General features: G+C 42.5%; 1 protein-coding gene across 1 annotated transcript in view; it reads left to right on the top strand.

Moving 5' to 3' along the window:
- The window catches only part of LOC137558578 (granzyme A-like), a 56946-nt gene extending 40803 nt beyond the window's left edge, over positions 1–16143 (top strand). Inside the window, exons 4-5 of the mRNA XM_068271752.1 lie at positions 2760–3026; positions 15765–16143. Of these exons, the coding sequence (XP_068127853.1) occupies positions 2760–3026; positions 15765–15920 (423 nt within the window). The 3' untranslated portion in view covers positions 15921–16143. The remainder of the gene's footprint in view (positions 1–2759; positions 3027–15764) is intronic.
- Positions 16144–16574: the final 431 nt, after the last annotated feature.

Genomic DNA, 16574 nt, shown 5'->3' with positions numbered 1-16574 from the left:
GAGCAGCAATACAATATCAAGAAAAACAATTTACCAACCCTAAAAAGAGCTTAACTGTTCAGGACAATGTGGTAGCAGCAAGAATCTGCACTGAGGACACAGCACACAGGCCTATCTAATGCTCTCCCTGTCAGCAGCACACTCTCCCTGATCTGCCTAGCACAGAAGCCAGACAATGACTGCAAAATGGTTCTGTGCTAGCTTTGCGATATGGGGGAAGGAGGGGGGGCGAGGGGGTCCAGGTGGGAGGGATAGCTCATTGGCTGCCAGTAGAGATGCTCAAATCCGATATTGGATGAAATCCAGATAGTTGTTATCCGGATTTCATCCTGTTAAATCAAATCACCTGTGCGGGGTGGGCGAGGGGGTAATCTTACCTATCTGATGTCTTCTTAGGACAGTCCCTCGGCGCCTGCCGCGATGCATTCCAATCCAGCATCACGTGATTACAAACACTTCCTCCTTCCGGGTTGAAGGAGGAAGTCTATAGTCACGTGACGCTGGATTAGAACACATCGTGGGAGGCGCTGAGAGACGGACCTAAGAAGATGTCAGATAGGTAAGATTAACCCCCCTGCCCACCCTGCACAGGTGATTTGATTTAACAGGATTAAATCCGGATAACAACTATACGGATTTCATCCAATATCGGATTTGAGCATCTCTAGCTGCCATGTGTCTGCTGACTCTGGGGTGAGGAGTCAAAGTTTGGCTCCAATACAATGTATAGGGGGCAAATGAAACCCCCCTATGTATTCGCCTGATGGGGCGAACACGAACATCCCTTGTTTGCCGCGAACTATTCGCCGGCAGAACAGTTCGGGCCATCTCTACCCATACATCGGCTAATGTATGGGCACCTTAACACAAATTTCAGGGTAAACATTCCCAGGGCTGGTCACAGGAAATCACAGGAACACGGACGCTGTGGGTAGCCATGGTGACAGAGCACACCATTGAATAGTTGAGTTAACACCTTTTACTCCATTGCATGCTCTGCATTTGTGGAGGCTTACTTCTGTCTCCTCTCCACCTGCCTTCACCCTGGACTGTCACTAAATTTGCACCCTGAATTTCTCCTCCAAATGTCTTTCAAGTCACATGACCTTACCATTTATCCAGACAATCCTTGGGGCAAAATCATGTCCAACCAAGCCCCTTTGGCATCAATTAGTGCTGCCACACTTTACACCCCCTGTACCCCAAGACCCTTGGCATTTTTTTTAGCATTTCAAGCTTTGTCAAACAAGTAAAACAAAGCATATATAATCTGCATACAGGGGTAATAAAGAAGTGTTGCCAGCTAGAATAAACAGAATGATATAGTACAAAAGTCACCATAAGTACACAGCAGAAAGTAGAATTACACTAAACTGGTAGAGTGAGACAGAGAACTATAAGTCTCTAGTGTAAACATATCTCTGTATCTGACCACAAAGAAATCAGGTATGCAATTCAAAAACTGAAACCATCACCAACAATGTCATCACCACTGCAAAGTACAAGGGAGCTATAGTGAAAGCACAGCAAGGAAAGAAAAGGAAAGATATAAGAGATATGAAGAAAAATAAATAAATAAAAAAGTTGAGAAAGGAAGAGATAAAAGAAAAGAATGAGAAGAGAGAGAGAGAGAGAGAGAGAAGAAGAAGAACGAAGGGGAGTATATCTGGTACGAGGACCCTCTGCATTTTTTCCCAAGAATCTCCATTTCACTGTCACATCACCATAACTCTAATGCAGCTCGTCACACTCCCCTTACCCCATATTTCACTATACTGGTAGTGTAGTTGTCCCAGCCATGTCTCCCTTTAAATCAGGGCCAATTCTAGTAGCAATGGGGCCCCTGGGATAAATTAACCAAGGAGCCCCCCCCAACAGACACCTCTCCCTTGACCAAAAAATGGCATTAGGGACCCATTGTTGCAGTCAAAATTACCCCCGGGGCCCCTGAGCTGGCTGCTGACCCCTTTACCCCATTCACCTCCTAATTTAACCGTGCTCCCCAGGGCCACAACTGAGTCTTTGGCAGAGTAGTGTCTGCTGGCGGTCACACTCCTTGTCAGTCTGTGGCTCCATGCCCTCCTATCTTCATCCCTGCAGTGCCACCTCTCCTCTATGTTAATATGTAATAACACGCTGCAGCCCGCAGGTCACAGAGAATATGCAGCCAGTGGTGGATGATGATGGGAGGGTGATGAGCCACACACTGACAGAGGAGTGTGCCTGCAGGCACAGGTGAGGGACTATTCTGCCAAAGACTCAGCAGGGGCCCCAGGGAGCTCAGTTAAGTTGAGGGGGAGGGCACCTGGGGGCCCCTATAGGCTCTGGGGCCCTCAAGCAATGCCTCCCTTTTGCCTCTATGGTGACTCTTGTATGAAGCTGGACCACTGCAGTTGCACTGCAACCCACCTTCTGAATAAAAGAGGGAGCCTAGGGATAAGCTTTGAGTTTGTTGGAGGGTAGGAGGAAAAGGCAAACTTGCTCAAACATGGAGATGAGCTTTAGCACACTAATACATTTTATTGAATTGACCTCCAAAATGACAGCAATGTTTGAATATAACTAATATATTTTCATTAAAACTAGTTCCAGGCTAGTGCAGCACATGAACTACTATAACTCCAAAATAGAATGTATACTTTGGGACCTAAGCAAGTTCTAACTTTTCCATAACTGTGATGTTTAAATGGATAGATTGAGAGTTATCGGAGTGATTTGACTTGTTGCCTAAACCAGGTCTTTAATACTTCTTCTTTCAGCTATCTGGCAAAGCAACGTTAAGCAAAGCCGTGGAGCCTCTGGATCTGCCAACAACATTCAGTGATGTTAAAGATGGGACCATTTGTGAATCAGCAGGATGGGGCGCGACCAGTAATAACGAAGAAGACGGCACTTCAGAGAAGCTAATGGAAGTCAGTCTGCCTGTTATAAGTAGAGAGCGATGTGGTGAAATATGGAGTCCTCGTGTCATCACAGAAAATATGATGTGCACGCTGGATGTCTATGGAAGAAAAGATACTTGCTTTGTAAGTATATAATACTTTGGTTCATTTGGGAATATTGCTAAAACAAGATTTGCACAATATTATCATAGTCTGTTTTTATTTTGTTTAGCTGCATATTCAGGCAAATATCTTTCTTTAAAGCAGAATAATAGCTCACTTTTAATTTTGATAGCTGATAAAATATCCCAAACAACTCATATTTTTTTTTTCAACAAGAGAGCTATTTTGTACAAAGTAGTAACAGCAGCAGTAGCGTGTGGCAGCAGCAGTGTAGGCTGCAGTGTACCCTGGTGGTAGGAACACAGACAGCAGGAGGGAAATACAGCAGCAGCAGCAGGAAGAATAGTGTGTGGCAGCAGCAGTGTAGGCTGTCTACCCTTGTGGTGGGAACATAGCTGTAAAATACACAACTATAACACCATGAGGTTCTAGGAAGTGGTCATGCAGCCGCAGTTGGGGTCTCCCCACAACATGGACTGCACAGTTTTCATCACAGACAGCTCCATTGTCTTTTTGTTTTTATTTTACAAGAGCAGAGCTATTTTAGACCCAATAGCAACAGCATTAATGTGTGGCAGCAGTAGCATAGGCTGTACACCCTGGCGGTGGGAGCACAGATAGCGGGGGTGAAATGCAGCAGGAAGAGTATTAGCATGTGACTGGAACACATTAGCATTAGTATTAGCATGTGGCGGTGGGAACACAGCTGTAATTACTTTCAACAATAACACCATGAGGTTCTGGGAAGCGGTCTTGCACGCGTAGTTGGGGTCTCCCCACAACTCGGACTGCACAGTTTTCATCACAGACACCTCCAAATAATAGTTACAAAAAACAACAACCAGCAGAGCTATTTTGGACACGAGAGCAACAGCAGTAGTGTGGGGAAGAAACAGTGTAGGCCATGGAACCTAGCGGTGGTACCACAGCATGAATAGGAAGCAGTCATGCAGCCGCAGTTGGGGCCTCCTCACAATTCCAACTGCACAGTTTTCATCACAGACACCTCCAAATATTATTTGTAAGCAACACCAATTTTTTTACATCTGAAATCTGAGCCTTTTTTTACTTTTTGTGTTTTATATTTTACATGGAAGTGAACCTAGTAGGATTTCCTACACATATATAAAACTTCTGGTAATGGATTGGCAAGGTAGACTTGAGTGAGGTTGAGGCAGGGATCCTAGCCACTTCAGGACCTCCTTTCACCAACAGCAGGGGTTAGGAACAGTGACACAGTAAACAAACTTGCTTTAAGACAAATAACACTGGAGATGCTCTCAGTGTGAAAGATGCCAAGCAAGGAGGGAGATCTAAGATGGCCGCCGCTTTATATAGGGGAGGGGACGGCAGAAGCTCCCCTCTTCTGATTGGTTGCTAGGACCTCAGCTGCGGGTTCTGTGATTGGCCTAAAAATTTCATTTCCCTGGTCACAGTTACAGCTTGAAATTACAGCTCATAACACGGAATTACTGGCTGTTTTCAAATGCAATCATGGGTACATTCAAAATCACCATCCATAATCGTGACAGATCAGGAATGATCAGCCCTGGATACAGTCTAGATTGCTCACTGAGTCTTAGCTGCTGCTAAGTTCTAACCCAGATCTTTTCTTAGCCTTTAGATAAACAGAACCCAACATGAAACCTCAAATTATCTTTGCTCTTACTTGACATGACTTTCTAACCCCAAACGAGTGTCATTTCCTTGTTTCCTGAGCCTGCAGTGCCCACTGACCGGGTGTAACCACACCTGACTAACTACAAAGTGACCACTGTCAGAAACTCTGACCACACTGTGGTGCTGATTATAGACTTTCTGCAGCACCACTCTTGTCAGGGCCGGATTTCTGGGAAGGCCACAAAGGCCATGGCCTAGGGTGATAAAATCAGATAAGATAAGAAGGGCGACATACATGCTGCTGTGTGAAAAGTGCCAGTTTACAGTAAAGCAGACAGAACTGCATTCAGTTTTAATGCACACTTTCAGAGAAATTTCAAGAAGTTTACACGATACAATACTCTACTGCTACAGAGGAATTCCAGCTCTGCTAGTTACTTCTCCCTTTCGTCTACAGCTTTCAGAATGACTCCTGTTAAAGACTTTCTCTTATCTATCCTAAATTTATGACTGTTTAAGGATGTTTATGGACAGGGATGTTTATTGCAGCAGTGATCTCCGCTTCAGTTAACTCTTTCCTGACTCATTTTAGGATCTGTCTTTCTGTTTTAAGCACTACATTGTCACTGTTTAAAGGACACCTACATCTATGCCATTGTATGTATTTTAGGATTCTTCTAATTACCTGTAGCAGTAGAGTATTGCACCGTGTTAGCCCTTAGTGAAGGCAGAAAGTTTTCAATCAGAATTTTATCATTTATTGGCTATTATGGGTAACTTAAAAGAAAAAGCTTTCTGCTACTCAGCCGCCTTCTTCCTGTATACTAACAAGATGTTATTTGTTACTTACCTGTTCTCTGTTTTGGGTGGGCTTCTCTCTATGGCGCTGCATTGTCACCTGACTGTGGCTCTGACTGACAAAGAAGCAGTACATGCTCTGTCCACTCGCGCTCCTTATATTTTGGCACTCCTGTCTGGATGTGCACAGAAGGCAAGTGTTATGGGTATGTGTACTTGACAAGTACACTCATACACGAGGGTAATTTCTGAAGGATGCATGCTCAGAACAGTATTGGCTGCTGTGCACATTCTGGCAAAAGCGCGGAATTACAGAGCATGCGCTGCTTTTTTGTTGAATAGAGGGTTGAGCAGCACAATGGAAAGGACCCCATTCAAATCACTGATTACTAGTAAGGTTTTTGAACAGAATATCGTAGGGGGAGGGCCTATTTCTAGTGTAAACTTCCTCCCAAATATTATTGAAGTAAAGCTCAAAAATTCCCAATGCACCTCTCTTCAGCCCAGTCATAACATCAGTGATGTCTTAGCTTTATGTGTATTTATTATCTTGGATAGCAGGAACATACTGTATATCTCAATTATTATGTGGCATCGTAGTATGCATAGTCCATTCAAAATTAAGTTTAATATGTATAGCATTAATTGACTTTTTAAAAGTTGGGATGTCAGATGTCCCCCAATTTGAGACAATCTGCTATATTGCAACACACAGAATTTGCGTAATCTGATACCTACATGGATAAGGAATGAAATTAAATCCTGTGTGTAACAAAGCCAAGTGTGGAGAAAGGACAGAACCTGGTCCTAATATAGTTTGAATAATAAAACTAAATATCATGCCAGTATTAAGTAATACATGGACAGGTGGTATAAGGGCCTTGGCAAAATATAGATTTAATTACTCTTAACAAGATTTTTTCATAAAACGAGACTCAAATCCTTTGCAGAACTCCAGAGACAATCCAACATCCCACAATCACAACTCTTCACCTACCATAGAATCCATAATAAAAATAAATCCAAACACATAGGCATTCTCCATCCCAACTGCCAAAACACATTCTAACAATGCTAAACTTTAAAGGTCCCTATGAAGGTGGTATCACAATATTGTGTGAAGGATTAATCCTCTCCTCCCTTTCTCCTCTTAAGCGTTATTCACTTACATGGTCACATGGCCTCCAGATCCCACTCTCCCCTGGTGTAAAAATTGCTACAGTTTATATTTTCCCAGTAAAATTCATTTTTGGCCCCGCCCACTTTTTTGTAACCTGGACACACAGTCACTCAATGACCAATTTTATGAGCTTTGGGGTCCTTGACATCAATAATTTGTATTTTCCCAGTGAAATGAAACAAATCTGATTGGCTGTGACTCCGCCCCCTTTTCTGAATTTGAACCCCAGTGACCCAATGACCAACTGTACCAGGTTTGAGGCTTGTGCCAGAATGGCAGCAATTTCAATATTCCCCTTGAAAAACAACTGGTGAATTTTGATTAGTTTTTTTAGGCTCAACCCACTTTTCTGAATATTAATCCCAGTCACCCAGTAACCAACTGTGCAAAGTTTGAGAACCCTGCCATTAACAGTGAAGAAGGGCGGCAGTTTACATTTTCCCAGGGAAATTAGTTTTTGACTCCACCCACTTTTTGTAATCTTGACACACAATGACCAAGTTTTGAGCTTTCGGGTTCCTGGCATCAAAATGGTGTGAATGGAATCCAGCAAAGAAATCTGATTGTCTGTTTGTGGTTTCGCCCCTTTAGTGAATTTGAACCCCAGTCACTCAATGACCGACTGTAACAGGTTTGAGGCCTCTGCCATTAACAGTGTAAGAATGGCAGTAGTTTCAATATTCCCCTTGAAAATCAATAGGTGAGTTTTGATTGGCTGTTGTAGGCTCCACCCACTTCCATGAGTATTAATGTCAGTTATCCAGTGACCAACTGTGTCAAGTTTGAGAACCCTGCCAATAACAGAATGGCTGAAATCAATCTAACAAATCTGATTGGCTGTTTATGGCTCCAACCCCTTTAGTGAATTTGGACCCCAGTCACCCAATGACTGTTTTAGGTTTGAGGCCTCTGACATTAACAGTGTAAGAATGGTAGCAATGTAAATATTCACCTTGAAAATCAATAGTTGAATTTTGATTGGCTGTTGTAGGCTCCACCCACATTTATGAATATCAATCCCAGTCACCCAGTGACCAACTGTGTCAAGTTTGAGAACCCTGCCATTAACAGTGTAAGAATGGCTGCAGTTTATATTTTCCCATGTAAAAAGTTTGTTGTTTTTGGCTCCACCCACTATTTCTAACCTTGACATACAGTCACTCAATGACAAATGTTATGAGCTCTGGGGTCCCTGGCATCAATAAGTTGCAATTTCCCACTGAAATTAAACAAATCTGATTGGCTGTTTGTGGCCCGCCCCCTTTTCTGAATTTAAACCCCAGTCTCCCAGTGACTGACTGTACCAGAATTGAGGCCTTTAATAGTGTATGAAGGGCAGCAATGTAAATATTTCCCTTGAAAATCAATCAATTCCAGTCACCCAGTGGCCAAATGTGTCAAGTTTGAGAACCCTGCCTTTAACAGTGTAAGAATGGCTGCAGTTTATAATGTCCCATGTAAAAAATGTAGTTTTTGGCACCGCCCACCTTTCTAACCTTGACATACAATCAGTCAATTACCAAGTTTATGAGCTTTGGGGTCCTTGGTATCAATTTGTATATTCCCATTGAAATTAAACAAATCTGATTGGCTGTTTGTGGTTCTGCCCCCTTTCTGTATTTGAACCCCCAGTTACCCAGTGACCGACAGTACCAGGTTTGAGGCATCTGCTGTTAACAGTGTAAGAATGGCAGCAATTTAAATATTCCTCTTGAAAATCAACAGGTGAATTTTGTAGGCTCCACCCATTTTCCTGTGACCAACTGTGCAAAGTTTCCCAGTGACCAACTGTGCAAAGTTTGACAACCCTGCCATTAACAGTGTAAGAATGGCTGCAGTTTATATTTTCCTATTGAAATTTGTTTTTGGCTCCGTCCACTTTTTTAAACTTTGACACACACTCAATGACCAAGTGTGTGAGCTTTCAGGTTACTGGCATTAAAAATGTGTGAATAGAAGCAGTTTATCCACAAAGGAAATCTGATTGGCTGTTTGTGGTAGTGTTGGGCGAACAGTGTTCGCCACTATTCGGGTTCTGCAGAACATCACCCTGTTCGGGTGATGTTCGAGTTCGGCCGAACACTTAATGGTGTTCGGCCAAACTGTTCGGGTTCGCCCGTACTGCTCAATGGCCGGCCGAACAGGGCCCCTGTTCAGCCGAATACGGCCCCTGTTCGGCCGAATACGGCCCCCCTATGGGGTCGCAGGCATAAGGGGGGAGCATGCCCCAATCGCGGGGGGGGGGGGGGGTCGGAAATTCCCCCCACCCCCTCCGCTAGCGCTCCCCCCTCTGCCCGCTTCCCCATAAAAAAAGTTTAATGCAAGTTAAATAGTACCGGTGGCTGGCAGTGGAGTGAGGAGGAGGAGTCCGAGTAGGAGAGTGACGCGTTGAGGCCGGGCAGCGGGTGGTTCAGCGGTAGTACCCTTGTGGTACTTCCGCCTTTTCTCTGACCTCACGTCCTCTACGTGATGACGCATACGAGGGTACGCGTGACGCGTACCCTCGTATGCAGAGGACGTGAGGTCAGAGAAAGGGCGGAAGTACCACAAGGGTACTACCGCTGAACCGCCCGCTGCCCGGCCTCAACGCGTCACTCTCCTACTCGGACTCCTCCTCCTCACTCCACTGCCAGCCACCGGTACTATTTAACTTGCATTAAACTTTTTTTTATGGGGAAGCGGGCAGAGGGGGAGCGCTAGCGGAGGGGGTGGGGGGAATTTCCGACCCCCCCCCCCCCCGCGATCGGGGCATGCTCCCCCCTTATGCCTGCGACCCCATAGGGCCCCCAAAATGGGCATGTTCGGGGGTCCCATTGACTTCCATTGAGTTCGGGGTTCGGGCCGAACATGCCGAACATCTGGCCCATGTTCGGCCTGTTCGGCCCGAACCCGAACATCCAGGTGTTCGCCCAACACTAGTTTGTGGCCCCGCCCCTTTAGTGAATTTGGACCCCAGTCACCCAATGACCGACTGTAGCAAGTTTGAAACCTCTGCCATTAACAGCGTAAGAATGGCAGCAGTTTAAATATTCCCCCTAAAAAACAATAGGTGAATTTTAATTGGCTATTGTAGGCTCCACCCACTTTCCTGAATCTTAATTTCATTCACCTAGTGTCCAAGTGTGCCAAGTTTGAGAATCCTGCGATTAACAGTCTGAATGGCTGCAGTTTACATTTTCCCATTAAAAATGAATGGCTGAAATTTGATTGGCTGTTTTATGCTCCGCACACTTTTCCTGGATTTGTAACTTCAGTCACCAAGTGATCAACTGTGCCAAATGTGGGGACTCTGGCTTGATTACTGTGAGAATGGCAGCCTTTTACATTTTTTCCATTGACATCAATGGGTGAAATCTGATTGGGAGTTTGTAGCTCCGCCCAGGTGTGCAGGGGGGCCGCGAGACCCCCAGATCATCCCAGGTAGTAAGGGATCTGTATACCAAGTTTCGTTCAAATCGGTCAAGCCATTTTACACAAATGCACACATACACACACACATACACATATACATCCGTTTTCATATATATAGATATATATACAGTATATATACGTATATACTGTATATATATATATATATATATATATATATATATATATATATATATATATATATATATATATATATATATATATATATATATATATATCCCACTCCACCCCCATATAGCATATACAGTGATTTCAGAGGCAAGGGGGCGGACATGGGAGTGGAGTTATCACAGGCTGAGGGGTGGAGATTTGCCTGTGTTGATGATGACAAGCAAAACATGGCTGCACTCATTGTATCACAGGAAGAAATAAATGCATGCAAATAAATAATAAAAGCAAGCTCTGTTTTCTGTGTAAAACATTTCCCACACTCAGCAAATGAATAGAGTTTCTCACCAGTGTGACATCATCTCTTATGTTTGACAAAGTCTGATTTCAGAAACAAAACATATCCCACACTCAGCACATGAATATGGCTCCTCCTTATGTGAAACAAGCTCTAGGATCTCCTTATATGAAACAAACTCTGTTTTCTCTGCAAATCATTTCAGCACATGAGTAAAGTTTCTCACTAATTTGAGATCTCTTTGGTTTGACAAGATGTGACTTTCAAACAAAACATTTCCCACACTCACCAAATGGATAGGGCTTCTCACTAGTGTGTGATCTCTCATGTTTTACACAGGCCCGGATTTCTGGAAAGGTCACAGAGGCCATGGCCTAGGGCGATAAAAATTAGCAGGGCGCAGGACTTGGAGAGATAAGAGGTCACATGCCAAAGTAAATCACCACTCCTGCTTTGCTCTGGTCTGCCTGAATTCCAGAGATCCCTGTATCTCTCTTACTTGTGCAAAGTGTGTGTTATGGCAGTCAGCATCTGCTGTCACCTGTATGATGAGAGGGGACAAACAATCTGCTGTGAGAAGAAAAATATATGGGCTCAAGTAGCAGAACTCTTAAGTTCCGATTAGTTTTTCTCATTCAGCACGCATTCACAGGCAGCAATTACCAGCTCTCCCCCTCCCTGACTGATGTTAATTTATTACTAGTAGGTCAGTGCTGTTAAAGACCTCAGATCTGTAAAATTTATGGCTTTTTTTTTTCCTCCTAGAGATGACAACAACAGTCTTTGTACAGTTTAACTCTTTCCTGGCTTTTTTTTTTGCCAGCAAAGTACTGTGTTGACCATCAGTGAAAGCAGGATGTTTTGAAACAAAATGACAACTGTGTTACATTTATTTATATTTACAAAACAATCAATGCTTCTCTATGTATAGCTGTGTGCACATCTTGTATACAGTAACAAAGTCTGAAGACTGCTCATTAACCAAAGGCTCACTGTTTTTCTTTTGGTTAGCCAAAAAGTGTTATTTTTTTACAAAACTTCCTGCTGACTGATTTTAAAATCTGTCTTAAGTGCTAAATTGTCACTGTGTGAAGTACACCTGAGCTTATGCTGGGTACACATGATGCAATTTTCTCACAGATTTACTGTCAGATCGACTATTTCCAACATGTCCGATCTGCTTTCCAATCAATTTTCTGAATGATTTTTCATAGAAGTGAACAGCAAATAGATCGAAAAATTGAAAGTAGATCAGACATGATGGAAATAATCGACCTGACAGTAAATCTGTCAGAACATTGCATCGTGTGTACCTAGCATTACACTAAATCTATGCCAGTGTGTGTAGTGTCGGATCCTTCTACTTACCTGTTCTCTGGTTTGGATAGGCTTCTCTGCATTGTGCTGCACTGTTCCCTATTTGTGCCTCTGACGGCAGCAAGTAGCACAGAGGACAAAGAAGCAGTGCTGTCCACTGGGGCTCCTTGTGATTTTGCACTCCTGTATGCATGTGCACAGGAGCCGAGGGAGTGTTATGGGTATGTGTACTTGACAAGTGCTGCTGAGTGCTCAAACATCAGCATCATTTCTGAAGTATGCAAGCCCAGAACACTATCGGCTGCTGTACATGCAGACAGGAGCGCAAAATTACATGGAGTGGACAGAGCATGCACTGCTTCTTTGTTGAACGGGGCAAAGCAGCAAAACAGAGGGGACCCGTTCAAACTAGTCAGAGTTGGACAGAATGGGGGGGGCGGTTGGTGACAGCCGGCCTAGGGCGCTGGAAAGTACAAATCCGGCCCTGGTTTTACAAGGCCTGATTTCTGGGAAAAACATTTCCCACACTCAGAACATGAATAGAGCTTCTCACCAGTGTGAGATTTCTTATGCATGCCAAGGTTTGATTTAATCCCAAAACATTTCCCATACTCAGCACGTGAATAGGGCTTCTCACCAGTGTGAGATCTCTCATGTGTGTATTGATTTAGGACCAATCAATCCAAAATGACTCCAACCAAACTCCACCTTTTCATGGATGATTCCAGAATTTATTGTTGCATTCTCAACCGTAGATACATAGCAGCAAAAAAGCAGTGTTTTTTGCTGTTATGTAACAGCTGTTGTGAATGCAACAATAAATTCTGGAATCATCCATGAAAAGGTTGAGTTTGGTTTAAGTCGTTTTGGATTGATTGGATATGTGTGAGGGTGTGATGAGACACTTTCAACTTATGAGCTCCCTGATAAAATTGACATATACACTAAAATTGACCACTAAACCAATTAGATAATTCTTTATTTATGACCAAAGCAATTCCCACACTTAAACATAAATATATCTATCTATATACAGTATAACATATGTAAACATAGATTATGGTTATGGACATGTATATACAAATATACAAAATTAGCTGCCCACATACAGCATGCACAGTCAGATATACTGTATATGGTATATGTTTAATTACACATAATAAAAATAAGTCTTATATAGATCTATCTAGCTATCTACATATTATATGTAATGACAGATAGGTAGATAGATAGATAGATAGATAGATAGATAGATAGATAGATAGATAGATAGATAGATAGATATAATAGCTGATGACCTGGCGTTGCCCGGGTATGTGCTTGGTGGCTGTTGGCTCTGCCCACTTTTTCTAATCTTAGCACACAAACACTCAATGACTAAGTTTGTGAGCTTTGGGGTCCTTGACATCAATCATTTGTATTTTCCCATTGAAATGAAACAAATCTGATTGGCTGTTTGTGCCTCCACCCCTTTCCCTGAATTTAAACCCCAGTCACCCAATGAAAGTGGCAGCAATTTAAATATTCCCCTTCAACATCAATCAGTGAATTTTGATTGGCTGTTGTAGGCTCCACCTGCTTTTCTGAATACTTATCCCAGTCACCCAGTGACCAACTGTGTCAAGTTTGAGAACCCTGCCATTAACAGTGTAAGAATGGCTGCAGTTTACATTTTCCCGTGTAAAAAAAATAGTTGTTGGCTTCTTTTACTTTTTCTGATCTTGACATGCAGCCACTCAATGACCAAGTTTATGAGCTTTTGGGTCCTTGGTATAATTCATTTGTATATTCCCATAGATATTAAACAAATCTGATTGGCTTTTTGTGGCTCTATCCCCTTTTATAATTTAAACCCCAGTCACCCAGTAACCTACTGTACCAGGTTTGAAGCATCTGCTATTAACCATGTAAAAATGGCAGCAATGTAAATACTCTCCTTGAAAATCAACAGGTGACTTTTGATTGGCTATTTTAGGCTCCACCCACTTCCCTGAATATTAATCCCAGTCACTCAGTGACCAACTGGCAAAGTTTGAGAACCCTGCCATGTTCATACTACGGCAATTAGCGGGCGATTCCCACTAATTGCCAAAGTGCAAGCACTTTTTAAAGCACTAGTGCTATTTTACTCTATGGCAGTGATCGCAAATTGGCCCCCGATCACAGGCGTTTTGCGATTAGCGCCAATCGCAAAGCATGTTATATGCAGCATTTTGCCACGATTCAGAATCGATTGCGGTACAGTGCTTATAAAGCACTGACCACGATCCCTCTGAATCTCGGAAGTGTGAGCAGTGATTTTACCGTGCTAGTCGCAAGGTAAAATCACCCACGCAAAACAATTGCGATTTATAGTGTGAATGGATCCTAACAGTGTAAGAATGGCTGCAGTTTACATTTCCTCAGTGAAATTTGTTTTTGGCACCGCTCACTTTTTGTAACCTTGACACACAGTCATTCAATGACCAAGTTTGTGAGCTTACGGGATCCTTGCAGCATTTAAAGTGAGAATGGAAGCAGTTTATCCACCAAAGAAATCTGATTGGCTGTTTGTGGCTTTGCCCCCTTTAGCAAATTTGAACCCTATCACTTAATGTCCGACTGTAGCAAGTTTGAAGCCTCTGCCATTAACAGTGTAAGAATGGCAGCAGTTTAAATATTCTGCTTGAAAACCAATAGGTGAATTTTGATTGGCTGTTGTAGGCTCCACCTACTTTACTGAATATTAATCCCAGTCACCCAGCGACCAAGTGTGCCAAGTTTGAAAACCCTGCAATTAACAGTCTAAGAATGGCTGAAGTTTTTATTTTCTCATTAAAAATGAATGACTGCAATTTGATTGGCTGCTTTATGCTCCACCCACTTTTCCTGGATTTGTAACCTCGGTCACCAAGTGACCAACTGTGCCAAGTATGGGGACTCTGGCTTGATTACTGTGAGTATGGCAGCCTTTTACATTTTTCCATTGACTTGAATGGGTGAAATCTGATTGGCTGTTTGCAGCTCAACCCAGGTGTGCAGGGGGGACGCAAGACCCCCTGAACATATCATCCCAGGTAGTAAGGGATCTGTATACCAATTTTCGTTGAAATCGGTCAAGACGTTTTTGAGTGATCGCGGCACATACAGTACATACATGCACACATCTGATCATATATATACTGTACATATATACATACAAACATACATTTTTTTTAACTTGTTTAAATGTATGTATGCACATAGATTGTAGCCGTAACAACTAAAACCAGTCTTTAATTTTTTGGAAATTATTGGCAATTACGATCACCACTTAATCTGCATTGTTTAAAAGGAAAAAAATATGTCAGCCTCCATAACACTCTCAGCAGTGGTGCTCATCCAATATTCGGGTATCCGAACCACCCAGATAATCCAAACTTTTTTTTACTATCCAAACTTTGGATTGGATTCCGGATATCTGTGTAAATCCGAATAGCACTATCCGAGCAAACTCAGATTTCTATATGAAATCCGGTCGCATAGTTAATTCTGATAGCCGAATAAAGGCCTTAAATGACAAAATTCAGGAGAGAGAGAGAGAGAGAGAGAGAGAGAGAGAGAGAGAGAGAGATTTTTTTTTACCTTAAAAAAAAGTTTTGGAAGCATTTTAAAGGCAACTTCTGGTTTTCTATCCGGATATTGGGTTTGGATATTCGATTCTACTCGGATATCAAAAAGTTCAGATTCGGATATCCGATTCGGATCCGGATATCTGGGTATCGGATCCGAATTCAATTCGGATTTTGAAAAGGGGTATCCGAGCAGCACTACCTCTCAGTTCAGGTGTGCTTTAAGACCTCTTTATGTTGGTTTAATTTATAAATCATGTATGTATGTTGTCTTTTTGTTATGGGAGCCTTTTACTTTATACTGTATTATTACAATTTAAACAGAAAACATATTACTGGCTGCAAACATATGGCCATCAATCAGTACAATCATCAATATACAGTAGATTTGATTTTTCTTTCTTTTTCCCAATTTTAAGGGTGACTCTGGAGGACCTTTGATTTGCGACGGGGAGCTCCGAGGAGTTGTTTCTTTTGGCCCAGAAACGTGTGCACATCCTATATTACCGGCAGTATATGCTTACCTCAATGAAGATAATGTCAACTGGATTAAAAGACAAATGAAAAAGAAATGAAAATGAGCAGCTTTTGCCAATTGTTTGCTTTCATTGCTTGCTTGTGCGCTTATTTGCTACCACAAATACAATGTAATCAGCTTTCTAGGAAGAGGAGGAGGAAAAACAGATCGCAGCAACAATTGAATAAAGAAATAAATACATAAATGCAATTTAAATGCAATTGTGTGCTTTGCTTTTTCTAGCATTATGTGCAAAGGAATAAAGTGTTTTATTCATGTAAGTCACCTTGTGCCTGTGCTTGGTTTTTTTATTATTTTTATAGGAAAATAAAGTAACCATTCAGTAAGTGAAAGATTTACGAGGCCAGTAATCCACAGCAAGCAATGGGCATCCATCTCCCCCTCACCTGGCTACAGCATAACTAGACATGGGCACAGAAGATAACAAGGGCATTGCAGTTCATGCCAGGCTTCTGCCTCATTCTAATTTACTATTTAGGTGGTCATACCTAGCAAAAGAACTCCCCCAAGTAGGTCCAGATACTAGCAAAGCACCGGGGATGTGGGCCCACATACTGCAAGATTGGAATGTTTACAGTGGGGATGATGTATAGCAGGATGCCTGCACTTGTGACACATAAAAGGGGGTGCCATGGTGGCATTTATACATGGAAATATAATGGTGGAATTTGTTATATCAGGAACATAATAG

Source organism: Hyperolius riggenbachi, chromosome 1 (genome assembly GCF_040937935.1).
Source record: "Hyperolius riggenbachi isolate aHypRig1 chromosome 1, aHypRig1.pri, whole genome shotgun sequence".
In the NCBI taxonomy this organism is placed as follows: Eukaryota; Metazoa; Chordata; class Amphibia; order Anura; family Hyperoliidae; genus Hyperolius; species Hyperolius riggenbachi.
Note: the sequence above shows the minus strand (reverse complement) of the source record. Positions and strands in the feature narration are given on the sequence as shown.